The 25829-nt window shown below is 34.4% G+C and overlaps 2 protein-coding genes across 5 annotated transcripts in view; both read left to right on the forward strand.

Annotated features, from left to right (window-relative positions):
- Positions 1-25829, forward strand: part of Ask1 (apoptotic signal-regulating kinase 1) — a 606402-nt gene that overhangs the window by 367151 nt on the left and 213422 nt on the right. The window lies entirely within an intron of this gene.
- LOC149080519 (uncharacterized) lies at positions 15124-18450 on the forward strand. The gene is made up of 2 exons (XM_089238664.1): positions 15124-15606; positions 17978-18450. The coding sequence occupies exons 1-2, from the start codon at positions 15502-15504 to the stop codon at positions 18359-18361; spliced, it is 489 nt and encodes a 162-aa protein (XP_089094790.1). The 5' UTR covers positions 15124-15501; the 3' UTR covers positions 18362-18450.

Raw genomic sequence — 25829 nt, forward strand, 5'->3', positions numbered from 1 at the left:
ACAAACTTCTACAATTTCATTTGTCTGCTACATTCTGCTACAATTTTGACAATTTTCCCTCATTTGCTACATTCTGCTACAAAAATAACGAAATTCTTCAATTCTGCACCATCTTGCACCAAAAACAAAATTTTCCCTTAAGAAATTTTTAAGTTATGTCACTGTAAAAGCTAACTTTTCCATGCAGAGACGCCGGAAGTCAAAAATGATTGGTGTTGCTCAAAGTTTATGGGACATTACTCAGTACGGGGGGGGGGGGGGATGTTTGGTCATAACACATATTTCCTCCTGACCATACGTCCCTTTTTGAACTAGAATGTCCCGTTTTTTTATCCTCAATTTATATTTGATTTCAGCGATGACGGGTAATTTAACCTACTTTTGTGGAAAAATATTTTTGCCGCCTCAGTAAAATATGGTAAATCTATGGATGTCTGCCTCAAGATGATCAAAAATTTAGAGTATTTTGTTAATAAATTATATAAAATATCGACAGAAGTTGCATATAGCATTTATATGCATTTTCTTTCTATTTCTGTTTGTTTTAAATTGTTTTTAAAGATTAGTGATTCAAATTTTTTCCGATAGAGACACCCCAGTCTATCCCACAAAGTTCGGTTCTGCGCACGTCCCTGAGCCTGCGTACAGTATATGTAGGTTTATTAATGTTATACATATGCTCAAATACATGAGTGTATACATATACATGAGCAGGGTTTGACAAATGCAAAAAAAAAATTTACCTGCCAACAAAATATTACAGGCGCCAAGATTTTTTCCCCACAAAATCTGTCCAAAAATGTGTATTCTGACTTGTTCAGGACCCCTTTCATGCTGGCAAACAAGTCGACGTAATTTCCGATAATTCTGTACTGTCCTCGGACTTCAATATAGTCATCAGTTATCATACATAAAAATATCAGGCGTCAAAGACAATTTCTTAGTCACCATAGTGATCTAGTGCCTGGGATTTGTGAAGCCCTGCATTTTTCCATCAGATTATTTTGAACAGAAATTTTTTGACGAAGAATTTTGGAATCTAATTTTATAAATTACTATTATATGCAAGAAGACACTCTCTGAGATAAAAAAAAAGCGTGTTTTTTTTTTCTCTCCAAAAAAGCTTAACGACATCTTTTCCGTCGTTTAGAAATAAAATTTAAGTTGACTGAATTTAGTACTGATAAAAAGATACAAAAATGCATAATAATAAAATAAGAAATAATAAAAAAATAATAGGTAATAATAATAAATAACAGAATTGATAACATTTTGAGAAATAACATGAGGAAACATAATGGCGGGCCACAACGAAAAGCTTCGAGGACCAAATCTGGCCATGCGTTGAAGATCCGAGGCATACAGGGGGGTCTTGGCTATACGTAATATGGAAGGCTTGAGCTAGGGGTCTTCAACGCATGACCAGATTTGGCCCTCGAAGCTCTCCTTCAACATTACAAGGGGGCAGCAAAATGCACACTTGCCCTGAATGACCAAACATCTAGTTGCGGCAGAACCGACTTTCAAAGGGGGCATAAGGAATTTTTTTCAGAGAAATTTTGATTTACCAACCCTCAAAAAACATTTAAATTAACTTAAAGTGGTTTAAATAGCATATTTGAATATCTGGCCAGCGTGGAGGATTACGGCCAAAAACCCTCTAAAAAAAGAAATATGAACTCTGTCAAATAGCATATAAAAAGTATTTCTTTCGATATTTTAATTACGATGATATTTCAATTTTTCCAAATTTTTTTATCAGCTTGGGGGAAGCCCCTTCACCAACCCAATTCCTTCGTATGCATCTGCCCCAGGGCAATGTAATGTACAATCTGGTTACCTCTGTTATTGCACAAATTTGATTATGCATAGTTAAAAAGAAAATATGGTCAGTTTGCAGACGATAGCTAACACGAAGTTAGTCATAAAAAAAAGGAAAGTTCTGATAAAACTTGTTTATATAAAAGTGAACTTACATGAGGTGCGACCCGCTTCGCTTCTTGATAAATGCCGATATGAAATTTCTTTAAGGAAAAAAATTGTGAATTTTTCTTTCAGCTCTGTGCTTTCATGTTACAAATAATGCATTCTACTGGGCAGGGAAAGTCCAAACAAAATAAAGGAGCATGTTTTCAACAACAGCAGCAATGTAGGTTTTTTTGCTATACAGTCACCAAATAGTTCCAAGAAAATAGGCAGGATATATGAGCAACAGTCACCAATCCCATACTGATCAGCGGCACTCTTTTTACTTTGTGAAAAAGGTATTGCAGTACAATTACTGAGTTCAGACGCCTACCTAGGGGCGGGTGTGTCACCTGCTGTGGAAGAAAGAATTGGGTTTGAGTGCATGCTTTTATGTGCATGGATAGCCATCGGCAAAAGACAATCACGGACAGCAGCTGCAAGGCCATGGCGAGAGGTTAACTGGGAGGTCTGGTTTCGCACCCAACATATTAGAAAAAGGCAAAGAAAAAAATCGGTTGTTCTGTCTCTTCAAACCTCCTCTGAAAGAATTTCTGGCAATGGCTCTGATAAGCTCCTTCGAATTGTTCAGAAAATTTGTTCATTCGTTTAAGAAATTAAAATGTAAGGCTTCAAAAGGATAGTAATTTTTTAAACCTATAAAATTTTATGATTAAAGTAAAATAGGCATCAAGAGAAAATCATTTATAAATAAAGGAAAAAAATTAAAACCTAAAATTAAGTATTAGAAACTGAAAAGAAAAAAAAATATCACACTTATGCCACATACTATCAGGTGCCGTAGCCAGAAATTCCTCTCGTGAGGGGACGACCAAAGCGACAGAATAGAATTAACTTTCTTCCCGTACACAGGGTCGCAACTAGATGCTTGGTCAGCCGAGGCAACCAAGCATTTTGGCGCCCCCTCATAATGTTGAAGGAGAGATTAAAGAGTGAAATTTGTGCCCCCTCTAGTACAGCGCCCAGGGCACCAGACCCGTCTGCACCCCCCCCCCCCCCAGTTGCGGCCCTGCCCGTACATATCGGTAATTTTCTTATATGGCAGGGAAAGGTGGATCCCAAGTCCCCACTAGGTTTTCTCTCCTGGGATCCAGTTTTTCCGCGACCCCTCTCCTATATTTCAACTGGGAATTTCCCTGGAATCTGAACTCATTTCCCGGGATCCCGGAAGTAGAATAAGGTTGAAGGACATCACATTTCTGTACTGAATTTGACATGTCTAAGAAATTTTTATCACTATAGAAGGATGCATTTTATAAACTGTAATCATTGCCGTATGCAAAGGGGGAGGGTTCTAACCCCCCTTGAGCCAAGATTATAGTGTTATTTTGCAGGGAGAAAAAGTAACCCCCCCCCCCGGAGGAAAAAATCTGAAACCCCCTTGAGACAATTCTGTGTACGCCTATGACTGTAATCAATAAATTTTGAATACAATTAATAGTATTAATCGATAAATTATTAAATTAATGAAATAAACGGCGTATATTCAACCCTTTAAGCGGAACTAACAAAATATCTCATCAATCTCTCGCCTCTAATTTTAGCGTTTACAAGACCAGACATTTTGTGAAGTTGATCTCTCAAAAACTTTTCAATTTAACTTATTATTTGTGTTATTATTGTTAGGTTCGTCTAATTTTTTAAATACCCAAAAGTGTTTTTTTTAATTCCAAAAATAACTTGCAAAAAAAATCTATTAGTGTCTGCTAAAGAGTGGGGGATTAAACACCCCCCACACTCTAATTGACTTTTGGAAGGGGTAGAAAAGGAGCGCAAGGAATTTCTTCCAGAAAAATTCTGAGTTTCTAACTTTCAAAAAGCATTTAAATTAAACAAAAAAATAATTAAAAATTGTCTGTCGCCAGGCTGGAGACTCTCAATCCGACCCTCGTGGAGGCCATGGTTTCGTTATTCCAATGGTGCAAATTTGTGATTATTTCATAATTCATAAATTTAATAATTTATCTATCTATGAGACAAAAAGAATTGCACAGGAACGGCATAAAAGGTCCATGCTATATGCAGCTGGGTTACAATCAAGGACGAGTTGAAATATTTGCCACACCATAGCTTCTAGTCTAACTTTTTAGTAAGTATTTATATGGTCCCCACATCCTGAAGCAGGGGCCCTCTTAAACTGGAATCTGGCGGGCCTCCATAGTGAATTTATAGCATGGAAACAAAAACAATGTTAGTTATCTTGGGCCCCAGGGCTGGATCACTGTCAGCCCTACACCCTACACTTGTGGGGGGGGGGGCAGGATTATTGGTGTTGCTGTAAAACTGTAGAAATGAGTTTTTTCCTCATGTGGAAAATATACTGTATATCATTTCAAAAAAAAAAAAAAACAACCAGGGACCATTGACAACAGGCATCCCTCATTGTATGTTTATCAGCAGCTCTTTTCACTGAGTAAAAAAGATTTTCGTCAATTGATAGGTTCCCGGGAAGGAGGGGGAGATTGGCAGGTGTTGGTAGTGCGTAAAAGAGGCGAAAAAAAAATCACTGAAATTAATAGCAATTTAAAATTTCTTTTTTTCTCACGCAAATATAGAAAAGCGCTTTCAGTGTACTGTATGAGCTATTTTTAAATGATGTGGTAGAGCGCGGAAATTTAGGCACTAAAAATTGTAATAGGCAGGCAAAAATGCACTAAAAATGCCTAAAATAGGTATTTATAAGTTTTGGAAGGAAGAAAAATAATTAAAAACAAAGATATTAAGGGGTTCCAAAAACTAGCTGAAAAATTGGTTGCACTTAATTCGTCCATTGTTTTAATTATAGTTTGTAATAACTGCATTATTATCTAAGCTAAATTGATTATGTAAAGCGTGCAGGAGAGAAACAAAAACGTCTAGTTTTCCTCTGCTTTTTTAGCACGGGCTGCGTTCATCTGAAACAAAATCATTCACATCTAACACCATCTGGCCAAAGCAAAGTTAATGCAGGGCAACACCAGTCGGAAGTGGGGGAGGGGGACTTTCTAATAATAATTAATACTGAAAGTTGGAAAATTTTAAAAATTACGGTTTTTTTAAAGTTTTTAATGCCCAAAATACCCAAGTTTTACAGATTATAGCCTCTGAAATTCACTAATAAACTTGAAACTATGTTGAAATAGGCATTTATGGCACGAAAATTTCAAAAGGGCATTTTTACCAAAAAAAGTTTTAAAATAGGCAAAAATTTGCATTGTGCGTGAACTTCCGGGCTCTAATGATTGGTGTTGCTGAGCAATACCATAAAAATGATTGGTATTGCTTTAGCAACACCAGCAAATACGTTCCGGCGTCCCTGTTTCCATGACATCATTTTTCCTCCCTGCAATTCTATTTTTTTTTGGACTACATTTGTAGCCTAAAGCTCCTTATCTTTGATTTGTGATTGTGACGTGTATTTTATTTTCCAGCATCTTTAACAAATTTTCAGTCTCTTGTTTTTTATTTGTTTGTTTTTTTGTTTGTTATTCATTTTCTACTATTCTTTCTCTTGATATGCCATTTCCTTTTATGCCATTCACTGGCATGTTTAGTGTTCAATGGAAAATGATTTCTAGTTGTGTATTAATTAAAATTACTTTGTCTAGACCATTGTTGTGGTTGGTTTGTTTGAAAGGTATTTGATGTAAGATTCCAGCAAAGCTTATTTAGGCAGACAAGCAGAGATTGCAGAGCAGATCAAAAACTTTTCTTTGGGTATGTGGTAATGTAATAAGGTAACAAGCTATCATCCCTCGCAGCTACAGTGACCATTTTTGTCACACCATTATCATATTCCGCATACCAGGGGTAGTTGTATTGGGATCTACAGTTTATAGCCGATTCCAAAACAGACACAGTTCCAGAGGACTGCAATCTCCCCTTCCCAATAGATATGAATATTATGAGATACATTGGTCTGTATCATAAAACAAGAGATGATCTAACAAACCTATGAAATAAATAATCCTGGACCTGTCCTTTTTTTTTTTTAACGGTCATCCCACTCAGGCTACATTGCTTTGAGATAGAGCAATTATTCCGACAGGTATAGGGGCTTTCACATCTAGGAATGTGGTTTGCCTAGGTTATTATCTTCTATGCACACCCGGGTCACAATTTTTCACGGGTCCCTTTATTAAAAAATATACACTGAAGAACCAAAAAAAAACTGGTACACCAGCCTAATATCGTGTAGGGCCCCCGCGAGCATGCAGAAGTGCCGTAACACGACGTGGCATGGACTCGACTAATGTCTGAAATAGTGCTGGAGGTAATTGACACCATGAATCCTGCAGGGCTGTCCATAAATCCGTAGGAGTAAGAGAGGGTGGAGATCTCTTCTGAACAGCACGTTGCAAGGCATCCCAGATATGTTCAATAATGTTCATGTCTGGGATTTTGGTGGCCAGCGGAAGTGTCTAAAGTCAGAAGAGTGTTCCTGGAGCCACTTTGTAGCAATTCTGGACGTGTGGGTGTCGCATTGTCCTGCTGAAATTGTCCAAGTCCGTCGGAATGCTCAAAGGACATGAATGGGTGCTGGTGATTAGACAGGATGCTTACGTACCTGTCACCTGTCAAAGTTGTATCTGGACGTATCAGGGGTCCCATATCACGCCAACTGCACACGACCCATACCATCACAGAGCCTCCACCAGCTTGAACAGTCCCCTGTTGACATGTAGGTTCCATGGATTCATGAGATTGTCTCCATACACGTACACGTCCATCAGCGCGAAGCAATTGGAACCGAGACTCGTCAGACCAGGCAACGTGTTTCCTGTCCTCAAGAGTCCAATGTCGGTGTTGTCGGTCCCAGGCGAGGCGTAAAGCTTTGTGTCGTGCAGTCATCAAGGGTACACGAGTGGGCCTTCGGCTCCAAAAGCCCATATCGATGATGTTTCTTTGAATGGTTCGCACGCTGACACTTGTTGATGGCCCAGCATTGAAATCTGCAGCAATTTGTGGAAGGGTTGCACATCTGTCACGTTTAATGATTCTCGTCAGTCGTCGTTGGTCCCGTTCTTGCATGATCTTTTTCCGGCTGCAGTGATGTCGTAGATTTAATTTTTTACCGGATTTCCGATATTCACGGCACACTCGTGGAATGGTCGTACGTGAAAATCCAAATTTCATCGCTACCTCGGAGATGCTATGTCCCATCTCTCGTGCGCCGACTATAACACCACGTTCAAACTCACTTAAATCTCGATAACCTGCCATTGTAGCAGCAGTAACCGATCTAACAGCTATGCCAGACACTTGTTGTGTTATATAGGCATTGTCGACTGCAGCGCCGTACTCTGATTGGTTCCATATCTCTTTATTTGCATACGCATGTCTGTACCAGTTTTTTTGGCTCTTCAGTTTATATAATAGCCCCTGTGCACCATGTGAAGGAGCAGGAAGACTTGAGACAAAATTCTCACCTGTGCAAGACATCATTTTGGTGCCTCTCTGGCATATAAGCAGCATGTGTAAAATTAACTGGGGGGAAACTCACAGATTTGTATATGCCATGAGTAATATGGTGAAAAATAACATAGGCAGTTCAGTCATTGAAGCTCTTATCCTGAGCTTTATATTCACTTATTCCATAAACTTACACATATTTATTGTATACTGTCTGCATTGTGTTCCAGCTAGATGAAATGAATCAGAAATTACAATGATTTCTGAAAATTATTCCATCCAATAAAGCCATAAATCAAAATTCGCAGAAATTTTTTTCTTTTTCATTCTAATTTTTGATTTGGAAGATAGATCGCAGCACTTGATTGCATAACAAGTGCAACACTTACATGAATTATCTTTTCATTCCTTTGAAACCAACCACAACAATGGTCTAGACAAAGCAATTTTAATTAATGCACAGCTGGAAACCATTTTCCATTGAACACTAGACATGATGGTGAATGGTGTAAAAGGAAATGATATATCAAGAGAATGAATAGTAGAAAATGAATAATAGAAAACTTGGAAACAAAACGACAGACAGGAAATCTGTTAAAGATGCTTAAAAGTAAAATACACATGGAGTAATCACAAATCAATGAAAAATATGTAATGAAAACAGATGTACTCAGGTAAATTTTTTGTGAAAAAAATAATCATTGTATTATAAATATCTGATAGTTTAATCATTAGCCTACAGTTTTTATTTCTATAGGGGCTGTTCAAGTATTACATAAGCAAATTTTTAGCCATTTTTGACCCCCTTCCCCTTGTCAGCAAAATTTCGTCATCAGCTCTGAATCCAAACTCATATTTTCATAAAGGGTGGTTGATGACGTGAGCATTATTGAAACCTCCCCCTCCCCCCTTGTCATCAAAAGTCAGCAAATCGGAAACCCCTCCCCCCCACCCCATCAATGATGACACAATACTTGAACGGCCCCATTGTTTAAGTTAAAAATAATTTAAGTTTATAGTTTTTAATCACTATATTTAGATTTCTGAGAATTTTGAATAAATATTCTAAGAATAACTCGGAAAAGAAGTAATCTCAAAGTATGTTGAATCAAACTGAGATAATGATCAAGAGCGAACTAAAAAAAAAACACATCATTTTAAATATGAAATTGACAAATTCTGGTGAAAAAAAGCAAGATCAAACGTTCAAAAATTTTTGAAACTGAAGAGAACAAAGGCACAACTCTTAGACTTGCATCAGCTGCAAAAACAAGAAAAATAATTACTTTTCTAATGAGTTTTAAGTATCTCCTTTAGTGATTTTTTTTTTAAATTAGTGATTACCAGGTCTACAAGCTAAATCTAAGAACATTAATTTTCGAATTATTTCTAAAATCTGTAATACCATATGTTGGCCTCTCATTTGTTGATATTGTAAAGAATGTAAAAATAATATCAAGATAATAATCAAAATAAATATCAAGAAGTCTCAAAATTTTTTTATGATTTAAAAATAAAAATAAAAAGTATTTCTTCTAGAGGAAATCGTAATCTTGCGTATGCTATCGCATATATATGTATATAAAAACTATGTATTTTATTTACTGCCAAAATTTTAAAGTGCTACAAAACTGATAAATTCTGCTACAAAAACAACATTTTTGCTGCTACGAAAATAATTTTTCCTGCTACAAAAATAAAATTTCCATTTTCCACTCCTGAGTCCACAGAAACGAGCAGCACTACCAGAACAACAAATTCGTAGGATTGGGCAGCATCATGAAACAAAAGTTCACAGGATCAAGCAGCATCACGGAACAAAAGTTAACAGGATCAAGCAGCATCACTGGAACAAGTCACAAAATCGAGTATCATCACCGGAAAAAAAATGTAGTCGCTGGGATCGAATCACTATCTCGTCGCCAGGGCTGTATTTATGTTTTTGCCGCCCCCTCCCATTTCAGTCTAACTTTTACCCCCTCCCATGCCATTACTAATGAATCATAAATAAACAAAAGAGTGGTACAATTAAATTGCGCCTAAATTGTACTTTTCTGTCCTGTATTTGTATCCTATTCCAATCCATAATTTTGCCGTGTAATCAGGGTCGTCTTAAAAGCATCATGGGCCTCCGGACCAAGTGGTTTTTCTGAGGTCCTACCAGATAAATTCTAGAAAATTTTAATTAGATCTCATTTTTGTGAAGCCCCTTTACTCGTGAGGCCCCAGGCCGTGCCCATGCGTTAAGACTGCACTGCACGTAACGGGAGGGGGGTGCTCAACCTCCATCCCCCAGGTGTCTACACATCGATAAAAGATTCTTATGGATTTAATTCCAATGTATGGTCCACACATTCAAATATGAATATATCTCAGCAATAAAATCAATAATGCTTTACATAATATCTATACATATTATCTTTAACTGCTTGTCCTAAAGTGCATTTTAAAATAATGAAACACTTTTTAAAAAAATTTTCGTAAACTGATTAAAATTGTAGATGGGGCGCGCCAGTGGTTTGGGCACTTCTGTGATTTGAATGTGCTTGCATTACTTGTGTGTCACACAATCACCCGACGGTTTTCAAAATAGGAATAGCAAGAAAATGGTGACAGATATGAAAGTCATTCTTTCGGAATGTAGATGTACGAAGTCAGGAATTTCAGCTATGTCATTCATGTTTCAAGGGATTGTATAGTTATTAAAATAAAATAAAAAAAATTTCTTATATGGGGAAACTTATGCCCAAAAACCGAATTAAAAAATTGTTGTCCTTTCTCTTCTGATGCCAACAAAAAAATTTCCACGTTTCTAAGTGCAATATTCGCAGAGATATCTGAATTCAAAAATCGGAAAAAAGTTGGGAAAGAATCGTTGTTTGTTAGTTTTTATTGGCTGTTTTCCCAATCTTTCTTCTGAGACCCCACCCCGACTGCCAGACTTAGCGAACATAACTGGCTCTAGCCGGAATGCCAGTGGGTACCTTGGGTGGTTTCCAGTAACTGAAACGTCCCTGGGGCTTAAACTAGAATTAATTATTTGAAATGAAATACTTTGTGAAGGATGCTAGGTCGTCATGTTACATATGCTCATATGCTCTCTGTGCATATGTTTGCCTGACTCTGGAGTTCTGTTCACAAGTATGGAGCCCTTACAAAGTAAGTAAGAATATAAAGCTCCTCAAAAAGCCCCTGAGGTCCTTTATCAAATGAATAGCTGGAATGAGCGGCTGGTCTTATTGTAAGAGAATTAAATTTCTGGGTTTGCACTCACTGGAATGGTGTAGAATTGCTGTAAATCTGAAGATGTGCTACAAACTAGTCCACCAAATAGTTTATCTACCATTGGGAGAAATTTTCTGCAAGATCATGGATAAACGAGTTAACCTAGACGAGTGAGCCATTAGAACTTGTATGCATCTCCTACACAAGATCTGTTTCCTCTATTGAGGATTTTGACCTGGGCCCGTATGCATAGTGCTTTCCCTTCTGACTATTATTTCTAATTATTTTTATTTTTTATTCATTATTATTTTATTATTTATTGTTACTTTTCCAGTGTAAGTGCATTTCATGCCTTCTGGGGTTATTGTAAGTAAATCCTCTACATGTGGGTCTAGAAGCTGAAGCAATAATCTGTATGGAAAGATTAAAAAAATTGGGTCATTGGAAAAAGTACTTGCAGTACTTATCATGGGGTGGTCTTTATGTAAATGTTACATGTGAACTGTATCTCAACATGCCAAGTGATGGCATGATTTCAAAATTTGCGGCTGATAAGAGATATATGCAGTGGCATAGCCAGGTTTTGGTCTGTGGGGGAGCGAAATTTTGAAGGGCGCCACTTTTTTGTTCGTGCTTAAGACGCAAACTTAAAATTATGCATTAGTGGAAAGAACTTTAAATTTCCCAATTTTAAAAAAATCAAATTTATTTTATTTATTTTGTTTTCAGTTGATGTTTTTTTTTTTCAAATTAAATCAATTACCTTTCAATTGATTAATGTATTTTAATTTTTTAGTTAATTTTAAAAAATGTAATTTCTATTTTATGTTTTGTGTACTTATACAAATGCAAACATCAAAAACAACTGGGAAGTTACTCCAAAGGGTAGTTTGAAAAAAATTTAGATTAAAATATAAAAATGATAGAAAAATAAAATATATATATATATATATTATGTATATAAAAAGGAAAAAAATATATTTTCTCTCTCTCTAAAATTACTCCAAGATATGAAAGTACAGAAAAATCTTCATGCTTCCATTTATAATCGCTTTCATCATGTTAAACTCTTATCGTAAGCATTTATCAAATGTACACTACTTCTACTCAATTGTACATGTACTTCCAAGACATTTCTCTTATGGAATTTCTAACAAATTAATGCAGTTCGAGAACCCCCTGCGTCGGGCAATTCTGTGATAAATGATGTCCAAGACATTTCTCTTATGGAATTTCTAACAAATTAATGCAGTTCGAGAACCCCGTGCGTCGGGCAATTCTGTGATAAATGATGTCACGGATAAATGCTGACAAGGTCGGGGGGGGGGGCACAGGTACCAAAAGTTTAAGAAACACTGGATTAATTGGAGGGGAGATATACATGTTATGAGTTAACAAACACACCGGACATAACATGGCCAGGGAATAATTTCTCCGATTCAGCACACTGCTGTATATGCATAATTATGAAACAAACAGTGATTCATAGAAAAGAAAAACCACACCATGAAAAAAGACAATGTTTCTGGCAAGTCACATTTCAACATAAAATTATGCACTATCACCATATAATATAGTACAATATATTATAGTACAAATATAGAAGACTTATTTTTCTTCCCCCATTCTGTACATATCATAGTGCTATTGACCCAAGGTTTTAGGTTTTTTATTTACCCATCGTTCAGATAAACTCTTCCAGAACCCCTTTTTGTGCCCCAAAATCTTGGGTTTTTAGGGCTGAAAATCTCATAGCTGTTTTCCACCTTTTCCTAGTCTTTGACACTGCCCTATACACAAACTAGTCACTCTTGCCAAGGCACCTGCAGATAACATTGGCATTTCTAGGCACTATGAATCTAGTTAAGTCCCCCAATATATAAAGTGGTATTTCTAGGAGTTCAAGCTCTACTTAAGGCACCCAAAAAAAGGTGATACTTCTTGGAGCTTGAATCCTAGCCATTACTTCATAGGTTCAGTGTTCTGTCCTTAATAGGTTCCTGTACCTAATTTCTTTAAAAGGCACCTTAGTCAATGCTCTTGGTGGCCCTTCAGAACAGAATGTGTATTTCATGAACGCCATATCATATCCTCATACCTATGAATGGTATTTCTTGAAGCTCTACCGTGAACGACCAATAGCAAGAGAAAAAAGTTACAGCTGGAAGCGGGCAAGATACTGCCCTTTAATAAAGGTGGGGAACAGAGGCTGATCTGAACATGCTTCCAGATGAAGAGCTTGAGAGCAATTGTTAAAAATGGTAATGAAAACCTCACTGCCTTTTTTTCCTTCTTCTCTTAAGGATTAGTACAAACCCAATCACTGAAAACTGCAAGAGGCACAAATATAAGTGTAGATGTTTTTGCCGTTACTCATCATCTTAGTGAATGAAAATGAAAAGTCAATATTTTTCAAGTTTTTTTTTAAAGATCAAAAGGCATTTAGAAAAATAGGCACCAACGTTGGCAAAATTTCGATTGGGGGAGCAATTGCTCCATCTGCTCCCCCCCCCCCGGCTACGACACTGTCTACAGGTCTGAATAATCAAATTTATTATATCAAATTGATTCTAAATACGAATCAATGTGGGATTTACTGGGTGGTAATCAATTTTTTTTATTAAAATTAAAAACAAAATGTGCAATATAACTAATATATATTTTATTGTGGTCTTTTGTTTGTATATTTCATTGCGTATGTCAGAAAACTTTCCTGACACAGGGGTCAACAGAAACTGGCGACATGACTGCAAAAAAAAAAATGCTACCACGGAGTCCACCATCGAGGGTACAGCACACTCACCTCTCGATGAGTATAAAAACAAGACCGTTGTTTGGAATCAACAATAAATTGTAGGTCCCAGTCTAATTAGCCCTCGTGTGCAGAAAATGGCTGTGGTGCGACAAAAAAATGATAGAAATATGATACAATTCAATAAGCCAATCTCTTGAAAATTGTATTTTTTGAAACGAAAATGAACATAGGTGTTGCATATCTCTCAGTGTAAGCACCACCTCTCTCAAAAATCATGTTTTTCAAAATGAAGACAACGCGATGCTCGTTCCATGAAGTTAGGGGAATAATATAACATAACAATTAAAATACTGTGTATATGTAAAAGGCACTATGTCTATTTTCGTCAATATTGAGATAACACTATTAATTTGCTGTATTTTCGTTACACTATACACATGGATATAGAACATCAAGTCCTATTTCAATAAATAACAGAGATATATATATATTCACTTAAAAACATTTTAAACGGCCCTCTTGTAAAATTTTCCTTTTGGCAAATAGCTCCAATTATCTCCGATATACAGAAATATTTCAAACAGCAAATGTAAACTGTTCACCTGTCGTGTTTGTTACTCATCTGAAAAGCAACTAAGACAGGACAATATAAGGATTACAGAGAAAACACGATTTAATTGTTGTTCCTGTATTAAGACCTGGATCTGAATCAACTTCATATGGTTTTGCACCCAAAATGAAACAATAAATATTCTCTTTTTACTTTAATTTCTTAAACGAGCACTAGCTCAAACTTTTTCAATTTATCGATGCATCGTATGAAACAATATGAGCCTTATGCCTTATTGAATACAAGTATTACAGAAAATTCCAAATTACCTAAGATTGAATTTTGGCGATTGTTTATAAATTATCATTAAAGAAAACTCTCACAAAATACAAAATGTATGAACTTATCAGAAATGATTAGCTATATTTGATATTTACTTACTTTGTTTTCATCAAGAAAGTGTAAAATGAAGAGGAGCTTTCTTCCGTTTTGTTGGTAATCCTGCATTTATAACCAAATTTAGTTTTATAATACTGTATACAATTCATAAAAATGTGGGTTCTGCCAAGTTCTGCATTTGTCCCCTTTTTATCAGGAAAATGTCACATGAGGAGAGCTGTTTTTCTCATATGGCTGGCGTCGTTAAAATCAGTAGAATTTTCGGTCTTTTTACTTTCTGAAATTGAGAAAATCTCTGAAAAGAGATCTGAAATTGAGTTACTGAAATGTGATCAGCTTAGAAGGGTGCAGCAGCCTCCAGACATGGAAAAAAAACCCTTTTTTTTTCTTTCTGACCACTGTACCCAAGGCACTGTACCAACACCCTTCATAGATAGCTCTCCAAAGAAGATAACCCCCCTCTTTAGGGGATGTCGGCTGAACTCTTATGCTTTTTCCAACACCTTCAGTAATCTGAAATGAGCGCTGCTTTGCTTCACTGGATGCCTATCCACTCTCCCACCAGTGCCGTTTTAAGGCATGGGCCCACCAGGGCCTCAGAAAAATCAGTTGCCCCAGGGACCCATGATACTCTTAAAATGGCCCTTCCTCCCACCTCTACTTGTTACAATACTATTTGGGAAGGCAGCACACTGTAAACAGGAAAGTTAGACAATCATATATTTTTTTACTTCAACGGCAGTCTGTGTGGAAAAACACAAAAAATAAGCAATATTGTTTAATAATTATATATTATTTACGATAGAAATGACACATGGCACTTCCACACGTTTACTAAACGTGAATTAAAAAAACTTTTTTTATTTCCCCTCTTTCTATATTCCAAAATTCGCCGCCCCAGGCTATAGCCCGCTTAGCCAACACCCCCAAAGAAGAAAGCCTCTACACCAAGCTTCCCACCGACGGATGAGTCATGCTGTGGAGGCTGGGAAAAACTAGTTCTGAAGATCGCCTTCTTATTGGTGCTAAACGCCACCGGCCTGCTTGAATGTTAAGTCCATCTTCTTCGTTAAGGATAATTCTAATTTTTGTTTAAAAAAATAATAATCGTCATGTTTTTCTTTGCATGTAAAAACCTAAAGTAGAACATGGTTTTTAAATGCTCAATCGTTAACTGCACGGGAATTACAATGGAATGGAGAAAGTTTCAATGTTTCGCTTCCCCATAGATGACGACATTTTAAAAAAATGGCTGGCAGTGATTCCTCAACAAAATGTGAAGATCACTAAAAATTCAAGAGTAAGTTTCAATCTATTTATTTAAATTTTTTATTTCAATTTCATGCTATTTTTCCCCATTTTTTGAAACAATATTCTAAATTTTTTTCTGTTAGTGAATGTATTAGAAATATTTCTTTTTAAAATTGAGGCAGAGGTATGTTCTAAAAAGTTTTTTTAAATATCATTTTTTATTTGTTCTATTCTTAAAGTTTTATGTAGTTATTGGTTTTTCAAAAATGAAAATAATTTTTTTCAATTCTAATTATATTTTAAACAACAGTGCAGCCTAAATAATTCCTAATTATTTTTGTTAACAGTATTACATTTGATATAATGATATCAAATGTAATTCTTTGATCAAATAGGGTCATTCTTATAGTATTTTCCTCATTGATTCCGAATCTGCTTTCAGAATTAGTGTGTCCGGCATAGTTTTTGACTAACATGTGTTTAAAATTTTGAAAAACGTATATTTTTCGCATTTGCTTACAACTTAAAATTTCACTTTTTTCGTGTATCTTTGATCAAACAAGGTCATTCTTACAGTATTTTCCCCACTGATTTCGAATCTGCTTTCAGAATTAGTGTGTCAGGCATAGTTTTTTGAGTAACACATTTAAAATGTTAAAAAACGTATGTTTTTCGCATTTGCTCATAACTTCAAATAGCTTAAATTCTAATATTAATGGCAGTTCAAAAGGTATTTTTACATGATTTTCTTCTGTATTTTGCAGCAGGAATATCATTTGTTAATGTCCAACAGTAATCAGCCAGCATGTTTGGCTCCACTTGCGTTGATAACGCGATGGATATGTCCTGATGGAATCGCTCACCGTGCTCATTGCTGCCGTCACCTAGGTTTTCTGGGAAAAAATCCAAATGTGAATGAAGAAAATGTATCTTCAGTGGCACATTGCAACCAAGAGCTTTATAGTTCTGAAGTAATTCCTCCACAAGTTCCTTATATTTGTCCGTCTTGTTATTTCCAAGAAAGTTCTGGGCTACTTTCTTGAATGACTCCCATGCTGGTGTTTCTTGCTCATTTAGGGTGGCATTGAACTTAGCATTGTTCATTAATTCTCAAATTTGAGGGCCAACGAACATGCCTTCCTTGATTTTAGCATCACTGACCCGTGGAAATTTGTTTTGTAGAAAGCTAAAACCGTCGCCATTTCAATTCATTCCTTTAACAAAATTTTTCATCAATCCCAGTTTAATGTGTAAAGGTGGCAGGTAGACTTTCTGAGGATCCACCAGGGGCTGACTGACGGCATTTTTGGTTCCCGGAGCGAGCTGTCTTCTTGTCGGCCATTGTTTTTTTACATAATGGTTTTGTCTATCTCTGCTGTCCCACAAGCACAAGAAACAGCAAAATTTGGTATATCCTAGTTGAAGACCGAGTACAAGGGCAATGACTTTCAAATCTTCGCAAAGGTGCCAGGCATGTCTTTCATATACTGAACCATCTGTAATAAAACTTACATGTTTTCATATGTCTCCTTCATGTGGGCCCCATAAGCAATGGGAATGGAGGGGTTTTTATTACCATTGTGCAAAAGTACTGCTTTCAAGCTGGTTTTAGAGGAATCTATGAATAACTTTCACTCTAGGGGATTATATACTGATGCCCCAATGCAATGTACAGAGCATCGACATCATTGCAATAGACTAAGTCGTCTTCCTTTGAAAAAAAGGTGCTCAAATTACTTTGGTCGAGGAGCAAAGCTTGGACACTTTGGTCAGTAATTCCCTAGAAAAGGTGAAAGGGACTAGTAATTCCCTTGTCCCCATGGCTAGCACATGATCAGAGGTATCTCAAAAGAATCTTGATGTACTATTCCATAATATTTAGTCAGATGAGGCAAGTTTTAATATTCATAATACCCATTATTAGGCTAAGAATTTTGATCTTCTAAGTATAGAGTATTAAGGCTAGTTAGGCTAACCCGCGACAATGGAAAATGCAATTGTGGAAAACTGGTGCCTGATGGGCGAGTTCTGATGATGGATTCAGAATCAGCATCAAAAAATATGTAAGAAACAGTACTCAGCATCCAAGAAACAAAAACCTTGTTTACCAGTGTAATTGTCACATTTAATAGCAGCCTAAAAGTAGAAACTGAACAAAGCATTAAAATTGAAATTTTTGAATCCAAAAGATTTCTCCCTAAAATTAAAGACTATTCAGTGATATATATAGGTTTGCGAAAGTTTTGCTCTTAATTCTCCCCATTTCTAACTGTTCTTTCACGACTAAAATTCTTGTAGGAATAGAGATTGACTTTCCATGTGTTTTTAAAAATTTGTTTTCTTAGCAGTTAATTTTAAAAAAAGAAATGTCATGTTTGTCTCCTTTTTCATCTAAGTTGTATTATTTTATTGATTTCTAGATCTGTGAAGCACATTTCCAAGAAAGTGACATTCATCGAGAGTCTGAATTGTTTGTGGAAAAAACCGGTGAAAAATTAAGTGTTCCTCTGCCTCATCCACGTCTTTATGATTTTGCTATTCCTTCCAATTTTCCAAACTGCCCTAAATATTTTTCCACCAAAAAATGTTTCCGAGAAGGACCTGATGTAAAACGACTTTGTTGGGAAAATGAAGCTCTCTCCAGTGCCATTCAGGACAGCATTAGATCCAAAGAACAATACGAGAATAAGTTTACGTTCAAGACTTTCCAACAACTAAAACATTGTTTGAAGGTCTTCAAAATGGACAAGTGGACTTTGATTATGGATGACAATTATGTCATGTTTGTGTTGCTAAAAGTTTGACTAGCACCTCAGTTGAGAGCATCTTTGGTCATTGATGAATCCTTGACATTGGTAAGTGCTTACAAATCTGTAAAATTATCAAAGTTGGGAAAATTGAATTTTCCCATGACTGTTAATGATATAAATCTTATTTCTGAAATTTTGCACCAACTGGAAAACTTCAATGCTTCTTGCAATCAGAAAGATGATGTTCTAAATCTATGTAAAAGCACTGTAGGAGAATTTAAAAATAGTATGGAGGAAAAAAATATATGTGATTTTGTTAAAGAACAACTATTATTACTATCGACCCCAAAAATCAGAGAAATTATTCCTCAGAATTTTTAATTCTTTGTTCAATGTTATTTTCGATATCTCCCCATTTTGCTAGAAATTTCTGCGTAAAAGTAATATTTTTATACTACCACATCCTGCCACTTTACAGCGGTTGTTTGTAAATTACATTGCTGATCCATTAGATGAGCAAAATTATGTTAATTTCTTTTCATACATCAAAGATAAAGTCTCTCATCTCAATGAAAATGACAAAACAGTGTTATTGTTAACGGATGAGATTTACATTAAAGTTGCTCTTAATTACAAAGGTGGAAATCTGATTGGCCTTTCAATCAATTCAGAAGATATTGCCACCACATGTTATGTATTCATGATACAAAGTGTGAAATCTATTTTCAAAGATGTAGTTCATATTTATCCAGTTAAAACTGTTTCCGGTGATATTTTGCATGCATTTTTATTGAAATTAATTATTGGCTTAGAAAATCTTGGTTTTAAAGTAATTTGTGTCTGTAGCGACAATAATGCAATCAGTTGTAAAGTAATGTCTCGATTCACCAATCCTCCTAAACTTCTTAGTAAGTATAATCATCCTGTTGATAACAACAGGCCATTGTTTTTTGTTATTGACATTGTGCATTTACTGAAAAGCATGTGAAACAACTGGCTTAACCAGAAAAATGCAGGAGTTTTACTATCCTCTCGTCAATAGCAATGAAATGCCTCCAATTGATAAATTGAAAACAGCTTCATTCAAAACCCTGAGAAAATTACACGAAATTGTCTTTGAATGTTGTCAAATATTGCCATACCATAACTAACAAGTCACTTTGTCCTTCTAATTTAGAATGACATAATGTCAAGTTAGTATTGCAAGTATTTAATGCATATACTGTAGAAGGTTTGAAAATTGAAGGCCCAGTTTATGATTTGTTAAACTTTGAGGAAACTTCTTCATTCATCAAACTTATTACCACTTGGTTGGATATTGTAAATGTTAAAACTCCTTTTAAAGGTATTGCAAAAAGAAATGAATTTCAGCAACCACTCAAGAACTTGCCAAGTGATACAAGATTAGAATTTTTGCAAAATTTTTCTTTGTGGTTGAATAAATGGAAAACACATGTAACAGTGACACTAGAAAATTAAGTAATGAAACTCATTTAGCTCTATCACACTCAACAGAGGCTCTAACTGGTATTGTCAAGTCTTGCATAGAAGAATTGCAAATGTCTTACATTCTTACTGGTAAATTTCAAACTGACTCATTAGAAGAAAGATTTGGTTTATACAGACAGTTGGCAGGTGCACAATATAATGTCTCTTTAACACAAATATTTGAAACAAACTAAACTGAGAGTACGAAGTCTTCTTCCCTTAACTTTAAATTCACATTTACATGGGGATTTTGTAGTTGACAATTTCAATACTGAAGAAAATATAAGTGCACCACTTATAGATGATGATGACTCCAAAAACTTCAACTTTTTGATGAACTTGGATGATTTAGAATGTGCTGATGATTTAAATATCATCCTAACATATATTGCTGGGTATTGTGTCAATGTTTATTTGAAAAAGCTCAAATGCGAAACTTGCCGTGATATTCTAATTACAAATAGTTCAAATGACATAAAATACAGCCCCCCCCCCTAAATGACGGGCCTGTATTTTATGTCATTTGAACTATTTGTAATTAGAATATCATTGGGGGGGGGGGCGTAGCCCTCCACTGGCTTTTGAAAATACACTAAAAATGGTATATATATATACATACATTGAGTACATGTACTTTGCCCCCCCCCCGGAAAATGTTTGCCCTCCCCTCCTGGAAAAAGTTGAAATGACGGCCCTGATAAAATACCAATTGATAGAAAATATGGATAAAGGGGGTTAAACAGTTATTATTTCATTAGATATCCATCTAATGAAATAATAACTGTTGTAAAATTTAATTATGTGATCATCACAAAACTGTTATCATCTGTATTTGAAAAGGAATTTATTAAATGCAAAAACCACAGAAATGTAGCTTGTAATGTTACATTATGAAACCTGTATTTATCAGAGATATATTTGAATTCAGAATGTCATAAACATAATATGTATGATGTCATCAAAACTATTGTTTTTTTCCTCAACAAATACTCTATTGAAAAATTATTGTAAAAAATTCAATGATGATTTGATTAAAAAAAAAATTGCCTGTAAGGGTCATTCCATTTCAAATCACCCGGCAAAATGCCAAAATGACACCCATAGTCTCAGATTTCAATGATTTTTTTTTATTTGTTGCATTTACCATCCTTATTAACTGTGTGAAATATTATTTGCATATCTCTAAAACTTTTTGAGAAAAAAAATGTTGAAATTTATCAAAAACTGATGCAGATGACTTTTCCGAGGCTCAATTTTTAAGCGGCATTGTTTGAGAAAATAAATCATAACTTTTTCAATTTTCAATATATTCATGTGAAATTTTCACTAAAGTGTTCACAAAAGCATACAGAATACGAATAAAAATAATTCATACACTTACATTTGAAATTTACATGCAAAAAAATTATGTAAACTTTGTTTTTGTGGAATTTTTCGTTAGAAAAAATACAATTTTTCAAGCGTATTTTTAGACCAGAGGCACAGCAGTTACCAAAACAACTTTTATTTTAAATTTCTCCTAAATATATGAAGTAAAATACTGGAGAAAAAAAATAATGGTTTTTTGACCGTTAATATGTTTATTCTGGCTCGCAACGCAAAATTCATCGAAATAAGACTGGATCGTTCCGATTTCAAATCATTCAACTAGATACTGAAATGCAACCCATCATCCCGGATTCCAATTATTATTTTTTATTAATTGCTTCTACCATGCTTGTTGACCATGCAAAGTTTCATGTACATATCTCAATAACTTTTTGAGAAAAAAAAATGTTTTCTAACCTCACGAATGACGTCTCTTAGGCTAACCCCATTCAAGCAATATTATTTGTGAAAATATATCATAACTTTGCAGATTTTCGATATATTCAAATGAAATTTCCACTAAAACGCTCACAAAAAATGTAGATTATGACTAGGAAAGAAAATTTATACCTTTGCATTAAAAAATTAAATTGCAAAAAAATCGGTGAAATTTAATTTTTGATTCTTTTTATAATAAAAACACAATGGCTCCCCTTTGCTTTTTCATTTACAAAAGCTCTCCTGCACAGCATATTCAGTGGCATTGAACTCTTCAGATTTTTTTTCCTTGTTCCCCTTTCTTAAAGCAAGGGCCAGAGTTAAAAATTGCAGTTTTCCCCTTGTTGTGATGGTTAAATTGAGTCTTATTTCTAATTAACTTTATCAAAATAATCATATTGGCTTTCTGTTTAATATCTTCATTAAGTGTGCTTTGAGATTCATTTTCTGGTAATTCTTCTAAAACTTTACAAACATTTGACTTTAATGTGTTGCAAGCAGATTCAACTTTTCTTTTGGCATTGTTTGACTGGCACTGTGGAGCTACTCTATGAAGTTTAATTGGTGACTCTTCTATGTTCTGTAGAGATGAATTTATTTCTTCAAGTGCTTCTTGTTTAATAATTGGCCTTTTTTCAAGTTACTTCTCTACATTACTATCACTGTTCATCTCTTCACAGTATTCAGTTTCTTCACCTAATTTATTGTTGTTTATATTCACTGTTCCTACAGGCATGGCATATTTTTAGTCCTGGAATTGATTTTGTACAACCATTTATTTCATTTATACATGAAAAATACAAGTTTACTATCGTTAAACCTTTTTTTATTTTTTCTTATGACATTTTAAAGGATTAAAGCATGCTTTCGGATACATTTCATACTTTGAGAAAAAAGCTCTATGACACACAGTAGATAAATGTTCAGAACTTGCTCCACTCCTCAATATTGATGTCTGATGGGTCCAATGATGTAATGGGTAACAGATTTTACACTTTTGCATAACACTTTTTATGACAGTCAGATCCAGTTTTTTTCCCAACACTATAAATTTCAGTGACTTTTCTGACATTTTACTTTGAATTCCAAAATGATCATAGAAAATATTTAGCTCAAATGGAAATTGTGTTATAAGAAAAATTTGCTAACCCTGGAGTAGGCTACTTTATGGAGCACATTTTCTGTCTTCAGCAAGATCATAATTGAGACTTGCATCATTTGATCCGGGGAGGGGGGGGGGGGGCAGGCAGTTTAGTTCTAACACTTTTGTTTTAGTCTTCCCAATGAAGCAGCAGCAATTACTCTATCACCTGCTGGGATGATAAAGTCTTATAATTAAATAAGACACCAGCTGCCCTCTGAAGGACAAAAACCATTGTGCCATAGTTTATATCTTCACAGAAGCTATTATTTTTTACAATCGTCATCACAACAAGAAACATCACATCTTATACATCACCACCAGGCATTACATACATTAGTAATTAAAAAAAATTTAACACTGTTGTGGTAAAATAACTTTATAATTAAGCATGTTGAAAAACTTCAAAAATACATCTATATATATATGATTAATATTATCTGGGTTTATCAAATACAAAATAATTCTTTATGCAAAAATATATCAGATTGCAAAAGTTCATCTTTGTTGCATCATAAGAAATATTTATACATCAATTAATTATTTGGAATTTGAACACTTCTAAGAATCTGAACATGAAGGTTTAAATTGAAAAATTATTTTATTCACCCAAAACCTTTTTTTTTCACCAACTCTCATTTGACACATTACATTAACATTTCTAATTATTTCATGAATTCATTTAATCCTAGAATTTTAAAATTTATTAATTGTTTTGAATTATTGCATTAACTACTCATGAAACTTAATTTAGTGAATACTGTAATAAATGTATAAGCGTACATGAAAAATAAAATATAAATTTCTTTTTACTAAGCATGAATCATATTAAGTCAAAATGTACAAATATAATTAATGTAGGCATATAAGTACATTGTGTTTTGTTACTCAAATGTATTAACTGTCAAAATAATGTTTACTTTTCTACAGTCTTCTTAATATATTAATAGGATTAAATTAAAAAAAAAAAGTGTTTAAAAAATTGTGTTAAAAATAAAAAAAATTAAATTTAAATGACTTTTTTCCTCTAAGGTTTACATTTTGTCTATTCATAATCTGCATTTTTTTGTGAGCATTTTAGTGGAAATTTCATTTGAATATATTGAAAATCTGCAAAGTTATGATATATTTTCACAAATAATATTGCTTGAATGGGGTTAGCCTAAGAGACGTCATTCGTGAGGTTAGAAAACATTTTTTTTCTCAAAAAGTTTTTGAGATATGTACATGAAACTTTGCATGGTCAACAAGCATGGTAGAAGCAATTAATAAAAAATAATAATTGGAATCCGGGATGATGGGTTGCATTTCAGTATCTAGTTGAATGATTTGAAATCGGAACGATCCAGTCTTATTTCGATGAATTTTGCGTTGCGAGCCAGAATAAACATATTAACGGTCAAAAAACCATTATTCCATTTGAGCTAAATATTTTCTATGATCATTTTGGAATTCAAAGTAAAATGTCAGAAAAGTCACTGAAATTTATAGTGTTGGGAAAAAAACTGGATCTGACTGTCATAAAAAGTGTTATGCAAAAGTGTAAAATCTGTTACCCATTACATCATTGGACCCATCAGACATCAATATTGAGGAGTGGAGCAAGTTCTGAACATTTATCTACTGTGTGTCATAGAGCTTTTTTCTCAAAGTATGAAATGTATCCGAAAGCATGCTTTAATCCTTTAAAATGTCATAAGAAAAAATAAAAAAAGGTTTAACGATAGTAAACTTGTATTTTTCATGTATAAATGAAATAAATGGTTGTACAAAATCAATTCCAGGACTAAAAATATGCCATGCCTGTAGGAACAGTGAATATAAACAACAATAAATTAGGTGAAGAAACTGAATACTGTGAAGAGATGAACAGTGATAGTAATGTAGAGAAGTAACTTGAAAAAAGGCCAATTATTAAACAAGAAGCACTTGAAGAAATAAATTCATCTCTACAGAACATAGAAGAGTCACCAATTAAACTTCATAGAGTAGCTCCACAGTGCCAGTCAAACAATGCCAAAAGAAAAGTTGAATCTGCTTGCAACACATTAAAGTCAAATGTTTGTAAAGTTTTAGAAGAATTACCAGAAAATGAATCTCAAAGCACACTTAATGAAGATATTAAACAGAAAGCCAATATGATTATTTTGATAAAGTTAATTAGAAATAAGACTCAATTTAACCATCACAACAAGGGGAAAACTGCAATTTTTAACTCTGGCCCTTGCTTTAAGAAAGGGGAACAAGGAAAAAAAATCTGAAGAGTTCAATGCCACTGAATATGCTGTGCAGGAGAGCTTTTGTAAATGAAAAAGCAAAGGGGAGCCATTGTGTTTTTATTATAAAAAGAATCAAAAATTAAATTTCACCGATTTTTTTGCAATTTAATTTTTTAATGCAAAGGTATAAATTTTCTTTCCTAGTCATAATCTACATTTTTTGTGAGCGTTTTAGTGGAAATTTCATTTGAATATATCGAAAATCTGCAAAGTTATGATATATTTTCACAAATAATATTGCTTGAATGGGGTTAGCCTAAGAGACGTCATTCGTGAGGTTAGAAAACATTTTTTTTTCTCAAAAAGTTATTGAGATATGTACATGAAACTTTGCATGGTCAACAAGCATGGTAGAAGCAATTAATAAAAAATAATAATTGGAATCCGGGATGATGGGTTGCATTTCAGTATCTAGTTGAATGATTTGAAATCGGAACGATCCAGTCTTATTTCGATGAATTTTGCGTTGCGAGCCAGAATAAACATATTAACGGTCAAAAAACCATTATTTTTTTTCTCCAGTATTTTACTTCATATATTTAGGAGAAATTTAAAATAAAAGTTGTTTTGGTAACTGCTGTGCCTCTGGTCTAAAAATACGCTTGAAAAATTGTATTTTTTCTAACGAAAAATTCCACAAAAACAAAGTTTACATAATTTTTTTGCATGTAAATTTCAAATGTAAGTGTATGAATTATTTTTATTCGTATTCTGTATGCTTTTGTGAACACTTTAGTGAAAATTTCACATGAATATATTGAAAATTGAAAAAGTTATGATTTATTTTCTCAAACAATGCCGCTTAAAA

This window comes from Pholcus phalangioides, unplaced genomic scaffold (assembly GCF_987345545.1).
Source record: "Pholcus phalangioides strain wild (caught in Gottingen) unplaced genomic scaffold, Ppha-v1.0 ptg000011l_1, whole genome shotgun sequence".
Lineage (NCBI taxonomy): Eukaryota > Metazoa > Arthropoda > Arachnida > Araneae > Pholcidae > Pholcus > Pholcus phalangioides.

Excerpts from the sequence above, each read along its gene's own strand:
- LOC149080519 (XM_089238664.1), top strand. The coding sequence starts at position 15,502 with ATGGAGAAAGTTTCAATGTTTCGCTTCCCCATAGATGACGACATTTTA. Across the intron at positions 15,607-17,977 it reads AGATCACTAAAAATTCAAGA|ATCTGTGAAGCACATTTCCA; the intron begins GTAAGTTTCAAT and ends ATTGATTTCTAG.